The 20140-nt window shown below is 35.9% G+C and overlaps 2 protein-coding genes across 3 annotated transcripts; both read right to left on the minus strand.

Annotated features, from left to right (window-relative positions):
* Positions 1-430: 430 nt before the first annotated feature.
* Positions 431-12644, minus strand: LOC133870618 (lysine-specific demethylase JMJ25-like). 2 transcript variants are annotated; one of them, XM_062307784.1, is made up of 13 exons: positions 12017-12644; positions 11833-11948; positions 11055-11154; positions 10790-10928; positions 10371-10434; positions 9536-10265; positions 8479-8808; positions 7382-7906; positions 5855-5927; positions 5611-5696; positions 1802-1921; positions 945-1006; positions 431-759 (listed from the first exon to the last, which is right to left on the minus strand). In XM_062307784.1, the coding sequence occupies exons 1-13, from the start codon at positions 12545-12547 to the stop codon at positions 717-719; spliced, it is 2919 nt and encodes a 972-aa protein (XP_062163768.1). In that variant the 5' UTR covers positions 12548-12644; the 3' UTR covers positions 431-716. The 2 variants fall into 2 exon arrangements, 1 of the variants encoding a protein (XP_062163768.1); XR_009900755.1 differs by lacking the exon at positions 431-759 and adding an exon at positions 3547-3726 and having other exon boundaries at positions 994-1006.
* A 1986-nt stretch (positions 12645-14630) lies between these two features.
* LOC133870631 (large ribosomal subunit protein eL42) lies at positions 14631-16982 on the minus strand. The gene is made up of 4 exons (XM_062307798.1): positions 16826-16982; positions 15200-15379; positions 14947-15021; positions 14631-14868 (listed from the first exon to the last, which is right to left on the minus strand). Exons 1-4 carry the CDS (start codon positions 16889-16891, stop codon positions 14809-14811), a joined length of 381 nt encoding a protein of 126 aa, XP_062163782.1. The 5' UTR covers positions 16892-16982; the 3' UTR covers positions 14631-14808.
* Positions 16983-20140: the final 3158 nt, after the last annotated feature.

Raw genomic sequence — 20140 nt, forward strand, 5'->3', positions numbered from 1 at the left:
TATACCTCGGAAATTAAAATGGAAATAAAACCCCTTCTCAATATTGTTTTCTTTGATTTCTTGAAAGTGTGAGCAGTCAAGTAGTCATAATAAAAGTATCGGACTGTGTCTAAATGGGGTGGCGAAGCTTAGTCAGACAACACATGTTAGGAACCTGAAATTGGTAGTTGGTCCCCCCCCCATAATTTGTTTTGAATCTCATTGTCATCATTATGATATATTCCTGTTACCAACCTCCTACACATGGGAAACCCTAAAACGAAAAATTGAAAAAATAAAAAAGGAAAATTTTTTCAAATAAGCCAATGTGAAATCCCTTACAAGAGTAGTAATTGTATAGTAATAGGTAAAAAGTAAATAAACAAATACGTGCAAGATTATCCAAAACAAGAGCACCACTGAAAATTATGAATAAATATAGGCGATTAGATTGGGGAGAAAAATGATTTACTATGATTAGTAGAGAGAAATCCCACTGATGAATCACTCGAAACAAAATTCGCCGTGACCTTTTTCTGTTTGTAGGCAAAATAAACATCATCACCAGTCGGGAATGTGGAACAGACAAAGGCCTTTACCAAAAAGCAACTAGTTGCTGTATACCAAAATACAGAAGATACTTCTTATATTATACAAGTATGCATGACCCAACTGTATTTAAGTAACACAAATCAACCTTTTAACTGTTGCAAAATCTTCACCAATGAAGTTGGAACCTACTTTGAATCTCCTAACAAGGAAGCGGTAGCTGCCTCAGACCTGAAATTCAAATATCCAGAGCAGCCGGTTTTTTCAGCAGATATCCATAAGTGCAAGAGCATGTATATAATGAAAGAGACAGAATTGAATTTCAAATTTTAGAAATCGAGAAGCAGCCCGTTTTCATCAACATGTACAGGCAAAAACATTTTACAATATATATGAATCCATGGTGATTAACTAACCTTGGTTTCTGATCCAACTTGTCCACAACCTGGCAAATCGCATGAACAATGATTTTCTTCACCTGTTTCAAGCAGAGCAGCAATCAAAACCTCAAACACAAGATTCAAAATTCAATGTTTAGAAAGAAACTATTTCACATTATATAATTGTCATAATAGCACAAAGACCTAGATACCGCATATTTCAGCCAACCCAATTGTGCTGAGCTCATTCCAGAATAAAATCAAAGCCAATGCACACCCAAGTCAACTTTTATCCACATAAACATCATTCAAAGATGGATGCTGCAATTTTGCAACAATTTATCAAGAACTTGTGTACAGCAAAGTAGGTGCCAGTGGATTAAGCACCCTGCACACAATGATTATATGTAACACAGTGGAGGTAGAATCATGGTAGTGGACTGCTGAAGGATAAGAGATTTCTGGTGCCATACAGCTGCGGTTAGCTCAGAATGAGGGGAGGGGTATGAGAAGTGATGGATTGCATAGTTACGGTTGTGGGAAGAGGGGGACATTGTGATGGCAACAATAATAGTGATTCGCAGCCGTAAATGAATAGTATTACTGAGGTTTCTTTGTTAACACTAACAAGTTTTATTAAAAAAAAAATGATAAGACCCTTAATGATGATATCACTATAAAGAATGCTCGTATTGATATCAGCAATCGCTAACCGAAGGAATGAAAAGGCCTAAAGTGAAACAAATAAAATCTAAGAAAAAGCAGTAGGATAACAGGATCTAATTGAATTTCAAGAACCAAATTCTCAGCAGTACACATGAAATATCAAACTATTTGCACCATTGTACAATAAGCTCGTCTGGAACATGCCATGGATAAATGCAATGACATACCTCCAACTTGTCCTCTTTAGCTCTATGATTCTGAGGAAGTGTACGGAATTCCTCTGTCAAACGGATGCACTCACCAATATTTTCAGGTGAGACAAAGTCTAGTGCAACCTTTATGCATGACTGAATGGAAGAAAAAATTTAAATCAATCAACATATATTTATATGTGCATATGGAAACAATCTATCAATAGAAATCAATTAGTGCAAGAGGCATTCTCCACTAAACATTCCATTCCAAGTTGGTGCTAACGTGTGTGCATTTGGCAGAATGACTCTTTGCATAAAGCCTATCGATAAGATTATGACACTGCAGAGTGAAGATACATTTATTAGTTTATGGCGATTGTACATTGGGTAGGAAATTCATCTTAATAAAACTACTACATTAACATATAACCCAAATAATTGACCACAGGATCTTAAAAAATAAAAAATAAAACCCCTAGAGAAAATAACATATAGATGCAAGAAATACCAAACACACAATGTAATTTAGGTGTTAAAACATCTCTAGCATACAAATGCACTGATCCAATTGCAATAACGATGCAACATTTGACTCCGCCCTGGATTCAAGTACGTGGCTGTGAGAATGCATACATGTATATGTGTGCATTTGGACATAGGCTTATGCATATGAATTGAAGTATCTAAACATCAAGACATGTTAGCTTTAAAGTTGAAAAGAGGTGAATACAACCACGACAAGAAAAAATTTATGAAATCAATTCCTATTTTAAAAATTGGAAGCATAAGGTAGATAAGAATGTCAATTAGAAATCTACGAGGCAATTCCATAATGACATCAATTTACATAATATTAGAGTGAATATATGAACGAGTGTAGAATGGTGTGTAATTTTCCAAGGGTATGAGCAGTGGTATGTAAACCTTCTAAAAGTAGGTTAGGTGTCCTATAGCTGTCAGAATATTCCCGTACAAACATCTATAAATAAAGGAAGGGGCTACGAAATGGAATAGCTCCATTTCATTTTTATAAATTATCCATTTCTATTTCATAGAATCCATTACATGGTATGAGAGCATGTAACAAACTTTGCCAAGAACACACTCCTGGGCGCCTCATGTCCCAAAAATCTCTATGCTTGATAAGGTAGGATCTTTTACCCAATTAGAACAGATAGATTGGTCACCGTCTAAGCACATGTGCCACATGTGTTTAAGCATAGCCACTCGGTCCAAACCTCAAAATTTGTAATCCCAAGACCACCTTCTTGCTCAGGAAGATAAATACTTGCCTAGGCAACCTTTGCCCACCATGGCTAAGGTCACTCCCCTTCCATAGGAAATTCTAAAGAACTTCTATACCTGCTTAATCATACTTTCAGGCAAAATCGACAAGGATGACCAGTAAGTCTGGATGGCAAAAACAATGAAATTAATCAATTGCAACCTCCACCTCCAAGATATGGAAAGGTAATATGAGAAAATAGTAATGACAAGTCAAAAGATAATTTCTCTTCTACGGAATGGAATATAAATTGATAATTTGCTTGAGGACCCACTCTTCCCCCCAAGGAAAGCATGGAAATTGGGGGTCTGAAAGGGCTCATTCGACGAGCCGAAGGAAAGATACTTCATTTTTAGTCGCCACTAAAATCCCAAATTCAAAGGGACTTCAACGCCTCTTTCGCGAGAATCTGCCGCTCAATATTTATAGTGAGCAGCCGGAAACTTTCACTTATTATAGACTAAAAAGTAAATCCAAATACTTTTGGGGCTACCTGAAAGCAATAAGTTGGCCTAGTCTCTCGCCCAGCCTTCACCTTCTTTAGCGGACAAATTGAAGCGTTCAACGGTTCTTCAGCCTACCACCTTTCTTTTTCAAGGTTGAGCTTGTTCAATTGAAGTTAATGCTATGCTACCCTTCCCTCGTTCAAGAGAAAGCAAGGACTTTCTTTTAGCTACTGGCCCAAACAAAAGAGATTAGCCTCTCGATCAATCGATTGCAATACTAAGGCTGAGCAGACTCCATGAAAACCAGCAACCCCAAACAACACTAGAGTAACAGACTCAGTAGTAGCAACTGTCAACTTTCAGCAAACAACCAGTACCAAGAAACCACAAAACAAGCAAGCACAATCAATAGCGAAGGAAAAAATAAGAAACTAAATTTGCAAGATGAAACAGAGACTAGAAGTACCTGACCTGACTAAAACTGAGTTGTGTATAACTACTAGAAGACTGAATTTGGACAAAAGTAGGTCTGGCTTGGCCTAAATGAGAACATACCGGTTTAAATTGGAATGAACTGGGCCAAGTGTAACATCCTAGACCCACTAGGGTAATTTTATTAAGTTGCTATTTTAGTTTTCTTTAAATTGTTGTGTGGTAGTTATTTGTTTAACAATCCTTATAAATTAGTGGGGTTTAATAGAGGGGTGTGTGAGGGCTGAAAAAAAGTTATAAATACAATATTAATCAAGTCTAAATCCTAACAGAATCTGGCCACCTGTTATTTTTTCCCCCAAAAAACGAAAGTTTCCTTTGTCAAAACAAGTCTTAATTGTATGCCAACTCATTTTGTTGGAGTTATTTCTGAAAGTTATTTCAAAAAGAAAAGAGGTTTAATTTTATGGGGAAACCTGAATGATTACCGCTGCCAGTTTGTACTCCAAATAGCCTACGTTATTGCCTGCAACCCTAGCTCAAGAAACTGTTTTTTTTCAGCTGTCAGTTTACCTACGTACTGCCAGCTCATAAATCCCAATTAAAACCCTAAATTGCCCTTCAGCCGCCAGTATTTTCAGCCCCATATACACCCAACGTGAGTTTTAAAAACTCAGCTCTCTCTTCTCCAAGCTAAAACCTAAAAAAACAAACCACAAACTCTCTCAATGCTGAAACCAGAACATGTGATTTCTCCAAGTTTTTCACCAACTTTTCTATTCAAGACTGAAATACAAATTTTATATAGCCTATCTAAAATTTCTATTACGGTTTAGTTAGCAAACTTATCACAATGTACGATTTAATTAGAAAAAAGAAAAGGAATGTACTGATGAACAGCTTCCTTAAAAAAAGCTTCCTTATTTGTGATCAGTAAATGCTACACATCCCAAAAAATTTCTCCAAAATTTGGTTAAATTTTGGAAAAAAAAATTTGGGAAGTCTAGCATTTTTCTTTGTGATCAGATCAGATAAAAAAATGTTCACTTTTCTTTTTTTTCTCCACTTAGATTAAAAGTTTCACTTGAATCTATTGGTAGTAAATTGTAAGTTGTTGCCCTGTTTAGTTCGGGGAAAAATAAAAATTAGTAGTTGCTAACCCTTTTTTTTGATAACCGGTTGTTGTGGACTTCGCCCCAACTAGATTTCCAGGACACTATGCAAAGCGCCCCCTCCATATGAGTTAATTGCTAACCATTACAAGACATTATGATGACTTTCTTAGAGTCATTTGCACAACATTGGGACTCATTTTGTGCATATTGTTTCTGGCTTGGAGACTCTTACAATTGACTCAATGATGAGGGAAACAAAACGACACTGGGAGAACAAAATGTCCACAGAATACACTTGAGACACTTTCTACTTCAACTGGTAAACCAAATATGATGCAAACAGTAAACCCACTGCAGCAGGCAAACTGGGCCAAAAGATGATAATCAAGCCGTAAAGGAATGTTTAGTTTATATATAGGCTATCCTTTGTCTTGGAAAATAAATAAGCACAACAGATGTATTTTGAGGGAAAAGGCAGCACAATAACAATGTATAGCAAATAACTAGGCATTTTAAATTCATATCCCGTTTTCTATTAAAAAAAAAATGATAAATTTGCTTTACCTTTAAGTTTCTTACTTGATGAGGACAACCAGCAGGAATAAAGACAGCATCACCAAGTTTTTGGACGAATGTCCATGGTTCAATTCCTATATGATAGCATAGTAGGCTAGTAGCATTAAACTATGATCAACAAGAGTCAAAATATGATTATGATTTAAAAAAAAAAATGGACTGCAACATTCAATCCCTATATACATACATGTGTGTGTGTGTGTGTGTGTGTGTGTGTGTAAAAGGAACTGACCATATTCCTCCTTGAGCTTCCTTTTATGATCCAAAGTGAGATAAAAGGTCTGATCATGTATAGGATGAACAACCTATAGCACCAAAAGATATGACAATTTACATTAATAAACAAAAAAACAAAAACAAAAAACATTTAATAAATATTTGTAATCACACACATGTATATTCAAATCAATCAATTTTACTTACAAAAACACCAGAAAAACAATGCAAGTCCAAACCACAGTTCATGAAATTGACTTTTCCACATAATGACTTCTCTTCTTTATTCAGCTCTCTAACTCCATCACTGCTATATCCCAATTCGTGCCATCCAATCCAGATTTCCCATGGTTCTCTTTTATACAACAAGATAATAGCTGTTTTAAAAGAGATATTTTTTTAGAGAAAATGACGTATCTAGACTTGTTTCAAAAAAAAGTACTATAATTTTTAGGTATGTTTAGGATGACTAAGTTTCTCTTTCAACCATTAACTTTTACTTGCCAAAAATACTGTCACCTGTTTGCGTATTTCCAGTCAATAGGGTTATTTCAATCATTACAAATAACATAATAAAGCAACTTCATTTCTTTTTGTTAAATTGTAAATTAAGCATCTAGTGAGCTCAAAACCACAACATTATCATAAAATTGTTACATGGGGAGAATATGCTATTCGAAGTTAAGCTCATTCACAATGTCAGGATGATTGACCAAAAGAGTATGTTTAACAAACTTTTTGAAAACATTTTCCGGATTCAAAAACAAAAACTCAATTTTCTCAAAATATTCAACAAATGATTCACTTTTCAAAACGCAAAACATTTTTTCAAAAAACAAAACACAAGACTTTTTAGAAAACTCTTCACACCTTCTTACAATAATATTTTCAAAAAACAGGTACTTATTTTTGTAGGACTAGAGACAAACTTATTACTTTAAATAATAATAATAATAAATAAAGGCATAGCCACACGGCTATCCCTTAGGTCAAATATGGTTGCGCAATCATCCCAATAGGATAAATGTCTCAACCACACAACCACCCCTCACGTCAGAGGTGACTGTGCAGCCACCCCCTCTCCTTTGTTAAAAGTGGCCAAAGGAGGACCTCAAAATCACCTCTATATTTTTTTAATATCTTTTATATATATATATATATATATATATATATATATATATATATATATATATATATATATATATATATATATATATATATATATATATATATGAATTCATTCTCTTCATCTAAAAAAATAAACATGTTCATATTTTGTTTATTTGAAAACACAACAATTTTCAAAAAGTTTGTCAAACAATTTTTATTCAACAAACCCCACAGAAAATACTTTTCAAATGTGGACCCCACTAAAAACACTTCTCAACTTTTTGTTATATCAAAAACTTTTTCAAAACATTTAACATTTATCGCAACCAATATAAAGCAGCAATCATCACGAAGAAAGCACTAGTTAACACTTCATAATTCAAAAAGAAAAAATGATGGCAAAAATATAATTAACATTGCCTGACTGAGTTACCTGCTGCAATGGACAACAATGAATGTGCCTAAATTCCTTGAAGTGCTTTTTAAGATATTCCTGGAGCTTAGGAACATCTTGTCTACGAAAAATGTCCCACAGGGCACCGCCCTCGGAAGCTTCTAAGCCATCCAACTTATTTCTAGAAACTCCAAGACCACCACTCCCAACATTGTTATTTTGATCAACTTTTGCCTCAGTCTTTTCCAACTCTAATCCCCTTGAAGAATCTTTCTCATTCATTCCTGTCTTACCAGTACTACCAACAATTTGAAAAATAGAAGCAGCAAGGTCTTCAGTTGCACCTTGATTTTGATCACCAACTTCACTGAATTTGTCATCATCAGAAGTAATTTTACAACATTCACCATCAGAAATATTATTCTCAACTTTTTCATCCCCAGTCATAATATTTCCAAAGAGTTCACTTTGGTCTTGCTCAAAGTGTTTCTTTTTCATCTTCTCTATAACCGCAATATTTTTATCTTCAAGGGTAACTTCAGCCATATGTGTCAAAACATTTACCTGAAAGTGTGAATTTAACGACAAAAAACATTAAAACGTCAAACAGAAAAATATAAGCTAATTGTTCTTTTAACCTCAAATACAAACACTACAAAATGCAAGGATTAACAGAGCAAATGAATCAAGTCATCAAACTCAACTATTTTATGATTAAAAATACGAAGAAATAATAACCTGGCCTGAGACAGCCAGCTGACCTAAACTGTGTTTTGACTTGATCTTGATGCCCATTGAAACCAAGCATAGATGTATGTGTCTAACAAACTTAAAACTCAACGCCATATTCAATTTTAAAGGGTTATAAAATGTGTGATACAAAATTTAGCTAATTAAACCATGGAATCAATCATAAAGCATTTCCGATGGGCAATAATCGACAGAGCAATGCAGGGTTCGCCTAATGGCTAATGGCAGCCCTTAAACAATTCATCTGGTCCTTACATATACTTCCTTTAACCTTCCATTACAAGTAAAATAAAAGGAGAGATCCATGCAGAACCCAAACAGTACAGGAGTTTTCCTGTGGGAAAGACAAGGTAAAATAGTAGAAGTTTCAAAACAACCAAACATACCGCATCAGACATATCACAATGAAGTTTAGTGACAGAGTCTCCACGGCCAAGTTCCTGAGCAAATCCGTACGCAATATAGGTCTTGGGACCCATATCTGGCTTTAGAGATTCCTCAGGCAATTTGACAACAAGGTTTAGAGGGCCGTTCTGTGGATGGGTATATTCCTTGAATGGCAAGAAATGGATAAACTCAGCACAATGACGTGGCAAACGTTCTTCAAATAAATTAGAGGGCGGCCAATCTTTCAGTTTCAGTATCTGGGGCCATTCAGAACGATCGGGTCGAAATTTCTTATACCCAGTAAAGAACTGGTGGATATTGATAGGGCCCTGCAATTCATCACAAGCGTTCATATCACAAAGCAAAATCATCACCAACTAAACCAACTTTTACTTATCATATTCAACCTAGATGGACATGAGGAAAAGTAATTATTAAAGAAGCCCAAAAACTCTTAGAAACCAGAGAAAAGTTAATGAAACAATTACCCATTAAATACAAAGATTAGGCATTAACAATCACTAAAGTGAATGAAGAACAGCTGGAACATGGTGGACCTAAAATTTTCAATTAGAGACTGAAAGAATGGATGAGAGACAGTTATCATGATGTTCCCTTCAAAATCAATCTAAGGAAGAGGGAGCACGTGCAGCTGCTGATTCTAGAGTGCTAAGTATTGATTGTTAATGATATGGGATACTGATGAACAAGTTGCAAGTCAGTGCTTCCTTGTTTTGTTATTTGGATTGAGAAAGACAACTGTACTCAGCCCTTTTCCAATTTCTTCCACATCCAAAAAGCTAATATTAGGAAGCATCCGGAAACTGGATTACTGTGTTCAAAAACTAATGGTAAACGCCCTAATAATAAAATCAGTTAGAAAATTTAAAGAAAGAAAACCTTGTACTTAGAGAACTTTCAAAGATATTCTCACTAAAAATGATAAAGTAATCAAAAAAACAATAATTAGACACGAAACATTACATCAATTATAAGCAGTTAAACGTCCAAAAGTAATATGCTTTCACATATAAAAAAGGATGACAATGAACTAACCTCACACCAATCCAAGCAATCAATGGCCTTAACTTCCAAATTTCTATCATGCTTGATATGTTTCAACTGACGGACTGCACGCCACATAACCAGTGGTTCCCAGCTTAAACCAGATGCAGATTCAAGCACATTGCTTACAATCACAGGCTCACCTCTGCTCCAATGCCACTGGAAATGCTTCAAATCCCCATGGTGTATATCTTGTGCCCTGGGACAATATAAATAGTTGTCATCAGAATCTTCTCGAGAAGCCGCTTTCCTTAACTTATCATTGCTTAGGTCAACGTCACCCACTGAGTTGAAACACAAGCACCGTTGTAAAGGAATTGCAGCCATATCCAGAAGTTTGTAAGTTCTGGCTATTTCTTCCGCTTTTCTCACCAACTCTGAAACCAGGTTTTCTGCGAACATAGATCTTAATTCTAGAATACAATGACCACAACCACCCATGTCTTTTGGGGGGCAAGGAATGCTACCATCTTCTTTCGCCTTCCACCAAGATTTTGGCTTCACATGATCCTTAGGGCTAATCTCAGTAGACATTCTCACTTTTTCCTCCTTTCCACCATGCAAATAGTCAAATCCCCGGTCAATATACTGCATAATCACCTCCTCCTCACCCCCCTGCAGGTGTCCGTCACGAATCTCTTGGCAGCAGATAAGGCAGAGATCAAAAGAACATCTAGGACAGCTTCTGTGGAAATCAAAAATAGAAGTTTTGCAGTTGTTGCTGAAAAGGCAAGAGGTGGCAAGGAAACATTAAAACATTTACAAAAATATGGAACAAATGGAAACAGAAATCATTTCTAAACAAAAAAAAAAAAAAAAAACTTACCAGTACGTACGCTCATCAACAGGGCAATCTGCCTGTTTTATCTTTAACTCTGGAAGTGCTAACCCTACCAAATGAACATTCAGTAACCAAACCCAAGAATACATCCAAAATAAATAAATTTTAAACTGAGTATTACGAAGCAACCATGAGTAATCAAAATTAACATTGACCCACATCAAGGTGTAGGTTTTAGGATTCAGCATATGACAGAAGCCAAAGAATACTTCTCTGCCGCCAGTAAATTAGCAATTTTTGCATTTATGAGAAGTCAGCCTTCTGGTTACCCAAAAAAAGGAGAAGAAGCCAGTCCTCCGATCTAAACAAACTAAGGAAATATGTTGTCTATTCCAAACTAACAAACAAGATTTGTAGCACAGATGAGTTTCTAAGCTTATTTGACAGGGACTGAAAGAATATACCTTGTATTTTAGCCTCCATTTCCTTCTCAATCATTTGTTCGTCATTAATCCGTCTCAAAAATGGAAGTATTGTTTGTAGCACATACTTACAGCACTCGATTTCCTCATCTGGACTGACTAATTCTAAGTTCTTCAAATTCTGCAGCAAAAAATGAAAAATTTGTCCATCTTCACAAACACAAAATAACTACTTCAAAAGAAAATACCACCAATTCATTTCATGGGAAGTGAGAGGGGGGAAAAGAAAGAAGAAAGAGAAACTAACTTTAATGGGTACATCAGAACGCAAGCAGGCTTTGCAATTGCAAATTCCACGGCATACTGGACAAGCCTCAGCAATAAAATCCTCCACCATATAAGGATACCTATGCAACAAACACAAATAATATTCACAATTACAAAAACAATAACAGCAACTAGAAACAGAAGCTCATGCATTTTATGAAACCGTGTAATTCACAATGGCTGGCTCATTTCAAGATTAAAGCCATAATTTCTTACCTAAGTGTAATCAACCAAGATCACTTCAATTCAAATTGCCAAGACTACTAATACAAGTTAACCACACCTATTTGGACATTGAACAAAACCTCCATACTATAAATAAATCTTCAAGAAAGAATGGCAGCCTGGCAAAACTGACAGAAACAGAAGAATTAAAAACAGATAAAGATAAATTTATTTTTGGTAACTTGGACTCTGATAAACAGGGGAGGACACACACACACACACACACACACACACACACACACACACACACACATATATATATATATATATATATATATATATATATATATATATATATATATATATATATATATATATATATCGGAAATCTTTCACAAAACAAACATTCTGAAGTTTAAATCTTTCACTAAAAGACAGGAGGAGGATGTCATCTTAGGATTTGCCCATTAAAGAACAAAAAACGTGAAGTAAAGTGGCACGATACAAATCAACAAGCTGCTACAAAGAGATAGAGAGAAAACATAAGAAATATAAACAAACTATTTAAGCAAAAAAGAAAAGAAATGTGTTACCATCTAGTCAAGCAGGGGATACAATATCGTTTCCTCTTACAAAGCTTGCACCGAACAACCCGGCCATTATCATTCCTCTGGCACTGATGGCACATTAAGGACTTCTCTTCAATCCACTGTTGAAAATCCAAAAGTCAGAAACAGAGCAACAAGTTGATGTCACTGGAAATAACAATGAAATTACCTTTTGAGTCCACTTATTTATTTTAACAATGTCTTTGTTTTGAACCTTCTCCTTTGTATTGGCAACATTGGTTTTCTTCCTTGGCCTTCCACGAAGCTTTTTATCTCCATCAACTTTCTCGGCAGATGAAGTGTGGTTTTGCACTACTTTCATCTTCTTCCTTCCACGCTTCTTCACCACAACCTGTTCTTCATCATCATCACCTTCATCCCTGCTTTCGTCATAATCCACCTTCTTGGCGGGCCTATTTCTGAGTCTCTCTTTCACAGGAACCAAACCTTCATACACAGAACCACCTTTACCCTTCTCCTCAGCCCCCGAAACCCGGTTTCCCTCCACTTTCCCCTTCTTCCGACCCCTCCGACCGGGCCTCTTCACCCCCTCCTCCGCAACGTTCTCTTCCATTTCTTTGCCGTCGTTTCGCTTTTCCAGGTCCTTCACCGCTTCCACTCCTCCTTCCCCCTCTATCTCAGCACCGCCATTACTGTCTCTCGCTTTCTCCGCGTTCTTCCGCTTTCGACCACGCGCCATCACCAAGAATCAGCGACTTCGAGACGAAGATCGAGGTAGTAGTAGCAAAAGAGCGTGTGTGTTGAACTGGTTTCGAAACAGTGGGGGTTAATTGTTTATTTAGTTTATTTATAGAAAGCGGTTTGGGGGGAAACTCCGGATGGGATTTTGAATGTTTAGCGCCGAGATAATTAATTTTTTTTAGCTTTATTTACTGAATTAGGGTTTTCGAGAATAGAAACGGTGGGTAGAAGCAGGATTTTCCTTTACGGTGGGTAGAAGAACCAGTGTAAATTAATTTAAAAGGGAACAACATATTTTGTTATCAGCCTTGTTTTGTAATTGTAAGGGAGGGTAAGAATCGGAAGCTATAGATGTGATATAAAGTAAAAAAAAATTGAAAATGAAAATGAAAAAATTTTGTATTATAATAAATTTTTTTATTTAAATAATAATAAAAAATTATTGATGTAATATAAAATTAAAATGGTTCGAAGTTGATTTTTTAAAAAAAAGTGAAAAGGAGAGAGAGAGAGAGGGGGGCTTCTTTATTTCTTTTACAAAACAAGCTCAATTTGTGTTATGTGAACCTACTATTAATGTTATCATATCAAGCTTTCATCGAAGGACGAAAGTAGAAGCTTTTGGCAAAGAAATCCAGGAAGGTGAGGCTACAATTTCTTTCGTGCGCCAGCATATGTCAAAGCATGAGTAATTTTAAAAGTCTTTTGGTGAGTTATTTTTATGTTCCTATAAAAATGAAGTGACTTTTAAATTTATTATATGATCAAAATTTAATAGTGACCAATCATAAGTTAAATGGTGATTTTACATGCCACCTCATTATTTTAAAAACACGAAAATGACACAGAATTTCGAGCATCACTCCTATTAGACTGCTTCAAATATATTTCATATTATCTGTAACAAGAAAAAGATATTTCATATTTTTCAGAAAAATACGGAACAAACGGAGCATTGAGCTCAAAATATTTTATTAACGTTCCTATGATAATATGGATTCTTATCATTCTAAGAAACCTCAACAAATTTTCTTCTGATGAAATGAGAAGAATAACCTAGAATGTAACAGGAAAATACGGGACAGACCACTAACCAAAAAACAACTGAAGTTAGCAGCCACACAACCCAAATCAAGCAAGTAGCCAAGCTATTCTCACCACGTAAGTGTTACAAGCAACAAACCGTGAGTCAGAAACACTAAGAGCTTGTTTGGAATTGTCTTTAAAAGCTTAAAAAATACTTTTCATACATAAAAAGATTTGGAAAGCAAAAATTAGTCTGTTCGGTAAAAACTTTTAAAAGTACTTTTTTGACACTTTTGCCCTATAAAAACACCAAAATGCACTTTTGAAAATAAAGCTTTTTTCTCAAAAACTCTTTTTTACTATAAAACTCTGTTTCCAACACAATCTCATACAGATCTAAAAACAACCACCATATCTAAAGGAGCAGATCATCGTAGAAGAAGTGGCTTGGTGAATTAAGGAAGACCACAGCATACAGTCACAATCGATTCCTCTTTAGGTTCTCATACAGTAAATTATGACTTGATGCCTAGCTCACGTACCTAGCTCCCACAAAGCCATTCATAAAGGTATTAAAGCTAAAAGCGAACAAAGTTAAATCTAACAGAATCTGTTAGTTCTAATGGGGTATTAAAACCATTTTGCAAATATTTGGGTATGATTGTTAACGTGATTTTGCGATAATTTTTTTTTTTTTTTTGGTTTGAAAAAAATGCTATAACGTGATGATATAGAGAAGAAAATAGTTTAAATATTTTGAGTGTTGTGTTGTAAGTTGTTTGTTTATATATTTGTTCATACCCCCTACTTTTATCCCCTAAAGCAGGCTTTGAAAACCCGGATCAGTATTAATTTTGATACAATAGTGTTTTTAACTTTATGTCATGTTTGGGAGAATAAAAAGATGGTATATGGGGTTACTCTTGTTCTAAATTAAAAAACAAAAACAAAGACATTTAACATACATGACCCATATCTCCAGCAGACATTTCACAAACTTTCCAATGACTTGTTTAAACAAAATATTAAACACAGCAGCAATAATGATCATCAAATTTAATCTTTAACCAAAACTGATATCATAAACAGCGATCAGAAACAACTTGATTTTTTGCTACACCAACATTAGACATTAGACTAACAGAACAAACTGAAGAATTATCCGATTGTATCTTTCAAGCTCCAACAAGATTGAAAAGCAAACCAGAATAAAATAAAACCAACAAAATGCCTTCAGAAAAGAGAAGTTCCTTTCCCCTTCTTATCTCCACCAATTTCAAAATGCTTGCACCTCTGCAAATACAGGTCAACGACCAAGCATTAGCAAAAAGCAAGAAACAAGGAAGGCAAAGAAGAAATGCAATCACTAACCTTGATTGCGTGCTGGGACACATGCTTGCAACTCTGGCACTGCAACCTCAGAACAATCTTCTTGGTAGTCTTAGCCTGTGGAGCAAGAGAGGGAGAGCAGAAAAATAAGTCAATATTTAAATGATTCAATTTTAATTTTCATAAATTTCTAATAAAAATGACACAAACTATAATTTAATTCATCTCCTAATGGTACAAGAATAATTCTAGACACAATTCATGCAAGGTAAAAAAGTGAACATTAAATTTACACCTTTTTGTGGAAGACGGGTTTGGTCTGTCCTCCATATCCAGATTGCTTGCGGTCATACCGCCGCTTTCCCTGAGCAGCAAGGCTATCCTTACCTTTCTTGTACTGCGTAACCTTATGCAAGGTATGTTTCTTGCATTCTTTGTTCTTGCAGTAGGTCTTCTTTGTCTTAGGAACGTTCACCTGCAAAACACAGGACATCATTAGATTTAAAGGGTGGGGAGGAAAAAAAAAATAAGGACTGAGAGCATTACAAAATAAGCTAAAATCACAATCACATCCCAAAACTTTAAAGCAGCACAACATAGTACAAAAAAAAATACCAAGAAAAAAAAATACAATAACAGTATTAAGCTACTATACCAGTTTATAAGCTCCCACATATTATCTCCATCTAGAACCAGTTTCATGTTAGAAGTAAATCGAAAATCATAAAACATTTAAGTAACACGGCCATAAGAAATCACTCAAACAACACCATCATAAATTATTTTGAATTCTTTTCAACATGATTAGCACTCTCAGTTCAGGGCAAAGTCATCCACTACTTTCATAAAAATTTTATCAAGTAATTCTCGTGGTTTTAAAACATCTTGAATAGCACCCTTTTGGCACTATCCTCTAAATTTGGCTAACATCTACGCTCCTAGTTCAATTTAAAATTTAGGAACACTCTTCCAGTTAAACTGTTCACATAACACAAGCCTTTTTTAAGTCATGTCTGACACTGTATCAGCAATCAGAGCATACCCCCAGGATACCTCCAACATTCTTATTCTAAAATCCATCCTTGCAATGCTATCTTCTAAGCAATTCATCCGGACTTAACCTCATCCCATTCAAACTTGATTCTTGAATAGGTCTCTCGACTGCCTAAAACTTTTGAAATAGGTGCTCCAATGCACAAGGCTCAAGAATTTGACCAAACCATTTCCTAAGTTAACCACGCACCCATGAGTCTTAAACTCACGACCACACCCTCCACTTGCTCTCACAAGTTACAAGAGGAAGCACCATTTGAGGTAGAGCTCATTGGAAATAACACTAGAATTTTTTTTTTGGACGAGTGAGAAAAATCAATCATCTATCATATAACACTAGATTTTTTGCACTCTAATACTACTTGTCTTTTTGTTTTAGCTAGCAAATAGCAGTCTTACAAGCATCTCTATGCAGAGGATAAATAAAACGTTAGATCGAAACTTGATATAAGGAATAACAAACACATGCGTAACAACCAAAATAATATCCGAGTATGGAAGAGAAATAATGTTTGGTTGCCAAGAAAATATGAGTTCGAACTCACGACTTGAGCTCTTCTTTTTTAACCAAAAACGAGAAAACCAGATGGTTGTGCTTGGTTTGATACATTTAAATACTGGGTTTCAGTTTTATCCGCTCCCCAATATCGAAAAGCTCATAAACAAAATTTTGGATTTATTCCCTCTTCCCACTGTTTCTCAGCAGCCAAACACAACATAAAATGATACGCAAAGCAAAAATAGGAAAAACAATGATCCACTAATCCAAAAGACAAAACATCAGATCACCACGAAGTAGGACATACAAACAATTGGTAGAGATCAGAGAAATATAATGCTTGAAAGGTCCTAGATTGAAAGAGAGTACCATGGCGAATAATTGAGGTCTGCGCTGCTCAGAAAACCCTCGGCGGTGAACAAAGAGGCAGCACATAAAATGAGTTGGGCTTTATAGGGGCGACAAGAGCGTTAGGGTTAGGGTTTTGTTTGGCTCAATTACAATCTCCGACCCATTTGTTCGGGTCAAAAATAGATCCAAACCGACTGAATAATGGGCTTCTTTTTTTTTCTTTTTTTTAAGAGAGATCTTCAGCAATAATAGTCAAAATAGCTATTGAAAAAGTACAACTTTTTATTTTAACTACTTTTTATTTTATATTCTTTCCAACAGAATTTATATTATACTCTCTAATTACATTTAAATATTATTTTGTGTGGAAAAAAAAGTGCGAAAGAAATAGGGGAAAAAAAAAAAACCTATGTGAATAGTGAATAGACATAAAAGTCTATTTACTGTTTACACTAGAATGAAAAAAATCAATTTTACCAATTCTGCTGAAGACAAAAAATGGCTCATAATAATCAAATTTAACTATTATAAACTATTTGCATATTTTGTTAAATATGCTCTAACACGCCATTCGCAAAAAGGTCACCAAAGTTTAATAGATATCTTTTATCCTCTTAAACAAGCACTTAATTGCAAATTAGAAGTATATGCTAATTTCTACTTCAAATATTTAAATTACCTTTCAAAATTTTATATATATATAACAAAGTAAAAAAGAAAAAAATTGAGGGATGGCAGGGTGAGTCACCCCTTATCAACTTTGAGGTAGTTTATTTCTTTATTATAGTTCTTTTCTCGCAAATATTAGAGATGCTACTGTTCAAATATATAAAGAAATATAACTAATAAAATGTATTTATTTTATTTTCAAAACAACAACCAAACACGTGCAAACGAATTGTTCGGTGATGATCCAACATCGAAGCATTTAAAAGAAGTAACAGTCAGAAAATTCAAGGCTCAACACCATGGAAAAGTCGATCACAATGATGTTTGAGAGGTTGATGAAGAAAAGATCCAAGCCGGTGATGACAATGTTGTCGAGCTTCACGGGAACCGATCGCAAACAAGGAGGCTCCACATGCTCCGGTGCCTCTCGAAAACTGAGGGGTATCTTCAATTTCATTCGAGGATGAGCGTCGTATCCAGAACAACTATGATATCTATGCACCCGTATTGCTTCACTTTCAAAATTCGGTCACCCGAGCGATTCGTGGCAAAGACATCACCATCTTCGAAAGGACGTTGCTGGCCGGACTTCGATTCCCATTCCCGAACATCGCTCAGGAACTAGTTCTTTTTTCTGGGTGTAGCCCCAACTCAAATTTTGCTGAATGCGTGGAGATATCTCTTTGCATCTTTCATCACGTGGCAAACAGTTCTCATGGCTCAAATGACAATTCCAGAGTTTTTTAATATTTACCGTGCAAAAATTAACAGCAAAGGGGAGGTGGAGTTCTCAATTCGTGTGCACCCGATCTTCATTTTCCCTTCTCAAAATTATTCCAACAACCGAGGATGGAAAACTCAATTTTTTTGGGTCTCGGGCGAATGGGAATTTGCCGAGCCACTTCCTGAAGGTCAAAGGATGCATCGGGAATGGAGACCTCTGGTTACTGATCTGAGGGAGCGTCCCGTGTTAAACGAGACCAGGAGTAAAAGGGTGGAGAATATGCTGATCTTTTCCCGGGACAAGGCTAATGCCAAGCGGATGGACTTTGACAAAATTGTCGTGGACGATAATATGAGGACGATTCTCAGGTATCGCATAACCAAGAACAAAGTCCTTTACGATAAGAAGGGAAAGGGGAAGGGGAAAGCCAAAGCTTCCAAAAAGGCCAAGAGCGAAGGTACCATTTTGGGGAGCGCTGCGGGGGCAACGTCAAAGAAGAAGGGTTTGAATCAGTACAAGGCTTCCCAAGCTAGTCCTCCGGCGGTAGCTCCTCGTCCGAAGCCTCCGACCTCGCAGCAAAGTATGAAGAATAACGTTGTCACCGAGTGCTATCGAGACCGAGGCCAAACTGGCGGCCACTCCCGAGAAGCCAATTTATAGTACTCCTGAGAAGGATCATTCGGTCAGGAGAGTTGAAGCATCTAGCTTCAATTTTGTTCACGTCGAGGAAGAGACCAAGGACATGGACGAGGACATCCGCCTCATTCGAAAGTCCCCTCGGAACAGCACTGTCAAACGTAAGGACAAGGAAAAAGTGTGCAATACCCCGAAAGAGGCCCCGCTTCTCCCTGTTCGAGGAGCAAATGCAAGTCGAGCCCAAAGATCAATCTCTGCAGACCAAGACCGGGGTTCAATTAGAAGTCTAGATGGAAGAGGCACCTGTTATTGAGCCCGATGAAGGACAACAAAATGAAACTGGAGTGCAACATCCAGGTGAGGCAAAGGAGCAACAGGCAGTCTTGGCCGAAACCCCAAGTCTGATGCCGAGCCTTGGGGGGGGGGGGGCAAGCACTTCTCGGAGTGGGAAGAAAATAAAAGAAAATGAGAGTAACTCTTAAGCAGAAATTCAAGCTTAAAATGAATAGTTATTACTGTAAATAAAATATAGTAGAATGGAATAACTATTTATACTTATTAATTCTGTGACAACACATATATTTTAATTATAATCGAATCAAAATTATTAAAAACTCCTCACATTATCTCTTTTTATTTTTAGTTTTTGTTTAAAAAAAAATGTGAAAACTGGTGGGTGGTTAGGCCACGCACGCCCAAGTTCTCATTGAGGGTGGCACATGCAACCCCCAAATGCCGGGGGTGGTGCAGCTCTACCAATTGCTGGCCGACTGCCACAATATAAAGTAGGTTTGTTTTTTATTGTTGTTTTTTTTTTTTTTTTGAAAAAGAGAGAGAGAGAGAAAGAAAAGAAAAAGAAAATAATAAGTGGGTTTTCCTAAGAAAATAAAATGTAGTATATTCATTTAGGAATAAATATTCCTCTAATTTTTTTGAGGAACATGTATTCCTCGTTGTAAGGGAATAGTTATTCAAATTGGAATAACTATTCAAAATAATAGACTACTACCAAATAAAATGATGACTATTTTATATGAATAATCATTTCATTATAAGGGTCTGTTTCGCGAACCAAACGATGTCTTAATGATTTGTTATCTAGCTTACCTCCGATGCAAAAATTGGAGGTAATCTTTACCATTACTTTTTGTACAAAAAGATCTCCGGTCATTTTTTTTTCATTAGAGGTAAGCAAGGACGGAGGAATGAAAGGCTAGCATAGGCCATGACCCCTGCTCAAATCATAAAAACAAAAAAAATTTTAGGTTAAAAAAAAAACCTACTGGCTCCTAGCAACCAAATTT

The sequence above is a fragment of the Alnus glutinosa genome, chromosome 1 (assembly GCF_958979055.1).
Source record: "Alnus glutinosa chromosome 1, dhAlnGlut1.1, whole genome shotgun sequence".
NCBI classification, from domain to species: domain Eukaryota; kingdom Viridiplantae; phylum Streptophyta; class Magnoliopsida; order Fagales; family Betulaceae; genus Alnus; species Alnus glutinosa.

Excerpts from the sequence above, each read along its gene's own strand:
- LOC133870631 (XM_062307798.1), bottom strand. The coding sequence starts at position 16,891 with ATGTGCTGCCTCTTTGTTCACCGCCGAGGGTTTTCTGAGCAGCGCAGA. Across the intron at positions 15,022-15,199 it reads AACCCGTCTTCCACAAAAAG|GCTAAGACTACCAAGAAGAT; the intron begins GTGTAAATTTAA and ends CTTGCTCCACAG. Across the intron at positions 14,869-14,946 it reads TGTCCCAGCACGCAATCAAG|AGGTGCAAGCATTTTGAAAT; the intron begins GTTAGTGATTGC and ends CTGTATTTGCAG.
- LOC133870618 (XM_062307784.1), bottom strand. The coding sequence starts at position 12,547 with ATGGCGCGTGGTCGAAAGCGGAAGAACGCGGAGAAAGCGAGAGACAGT. Across the intron at positions 11,155-11,832 it reads ATCCCCTGCTTGACTAGATG|GTATCCTTATATGGTGGAGG; the intron begins GTAACACATTTC and ends TTTGTTGCATAG. Across the intron at positions 5,928-7,381 it reads ATTGTTGTCCATTGCAGCAG|GTTGTTCATCCTATACATGA; the intron begins GTAACTCAGTCA and ends TTGGTGCTATAG.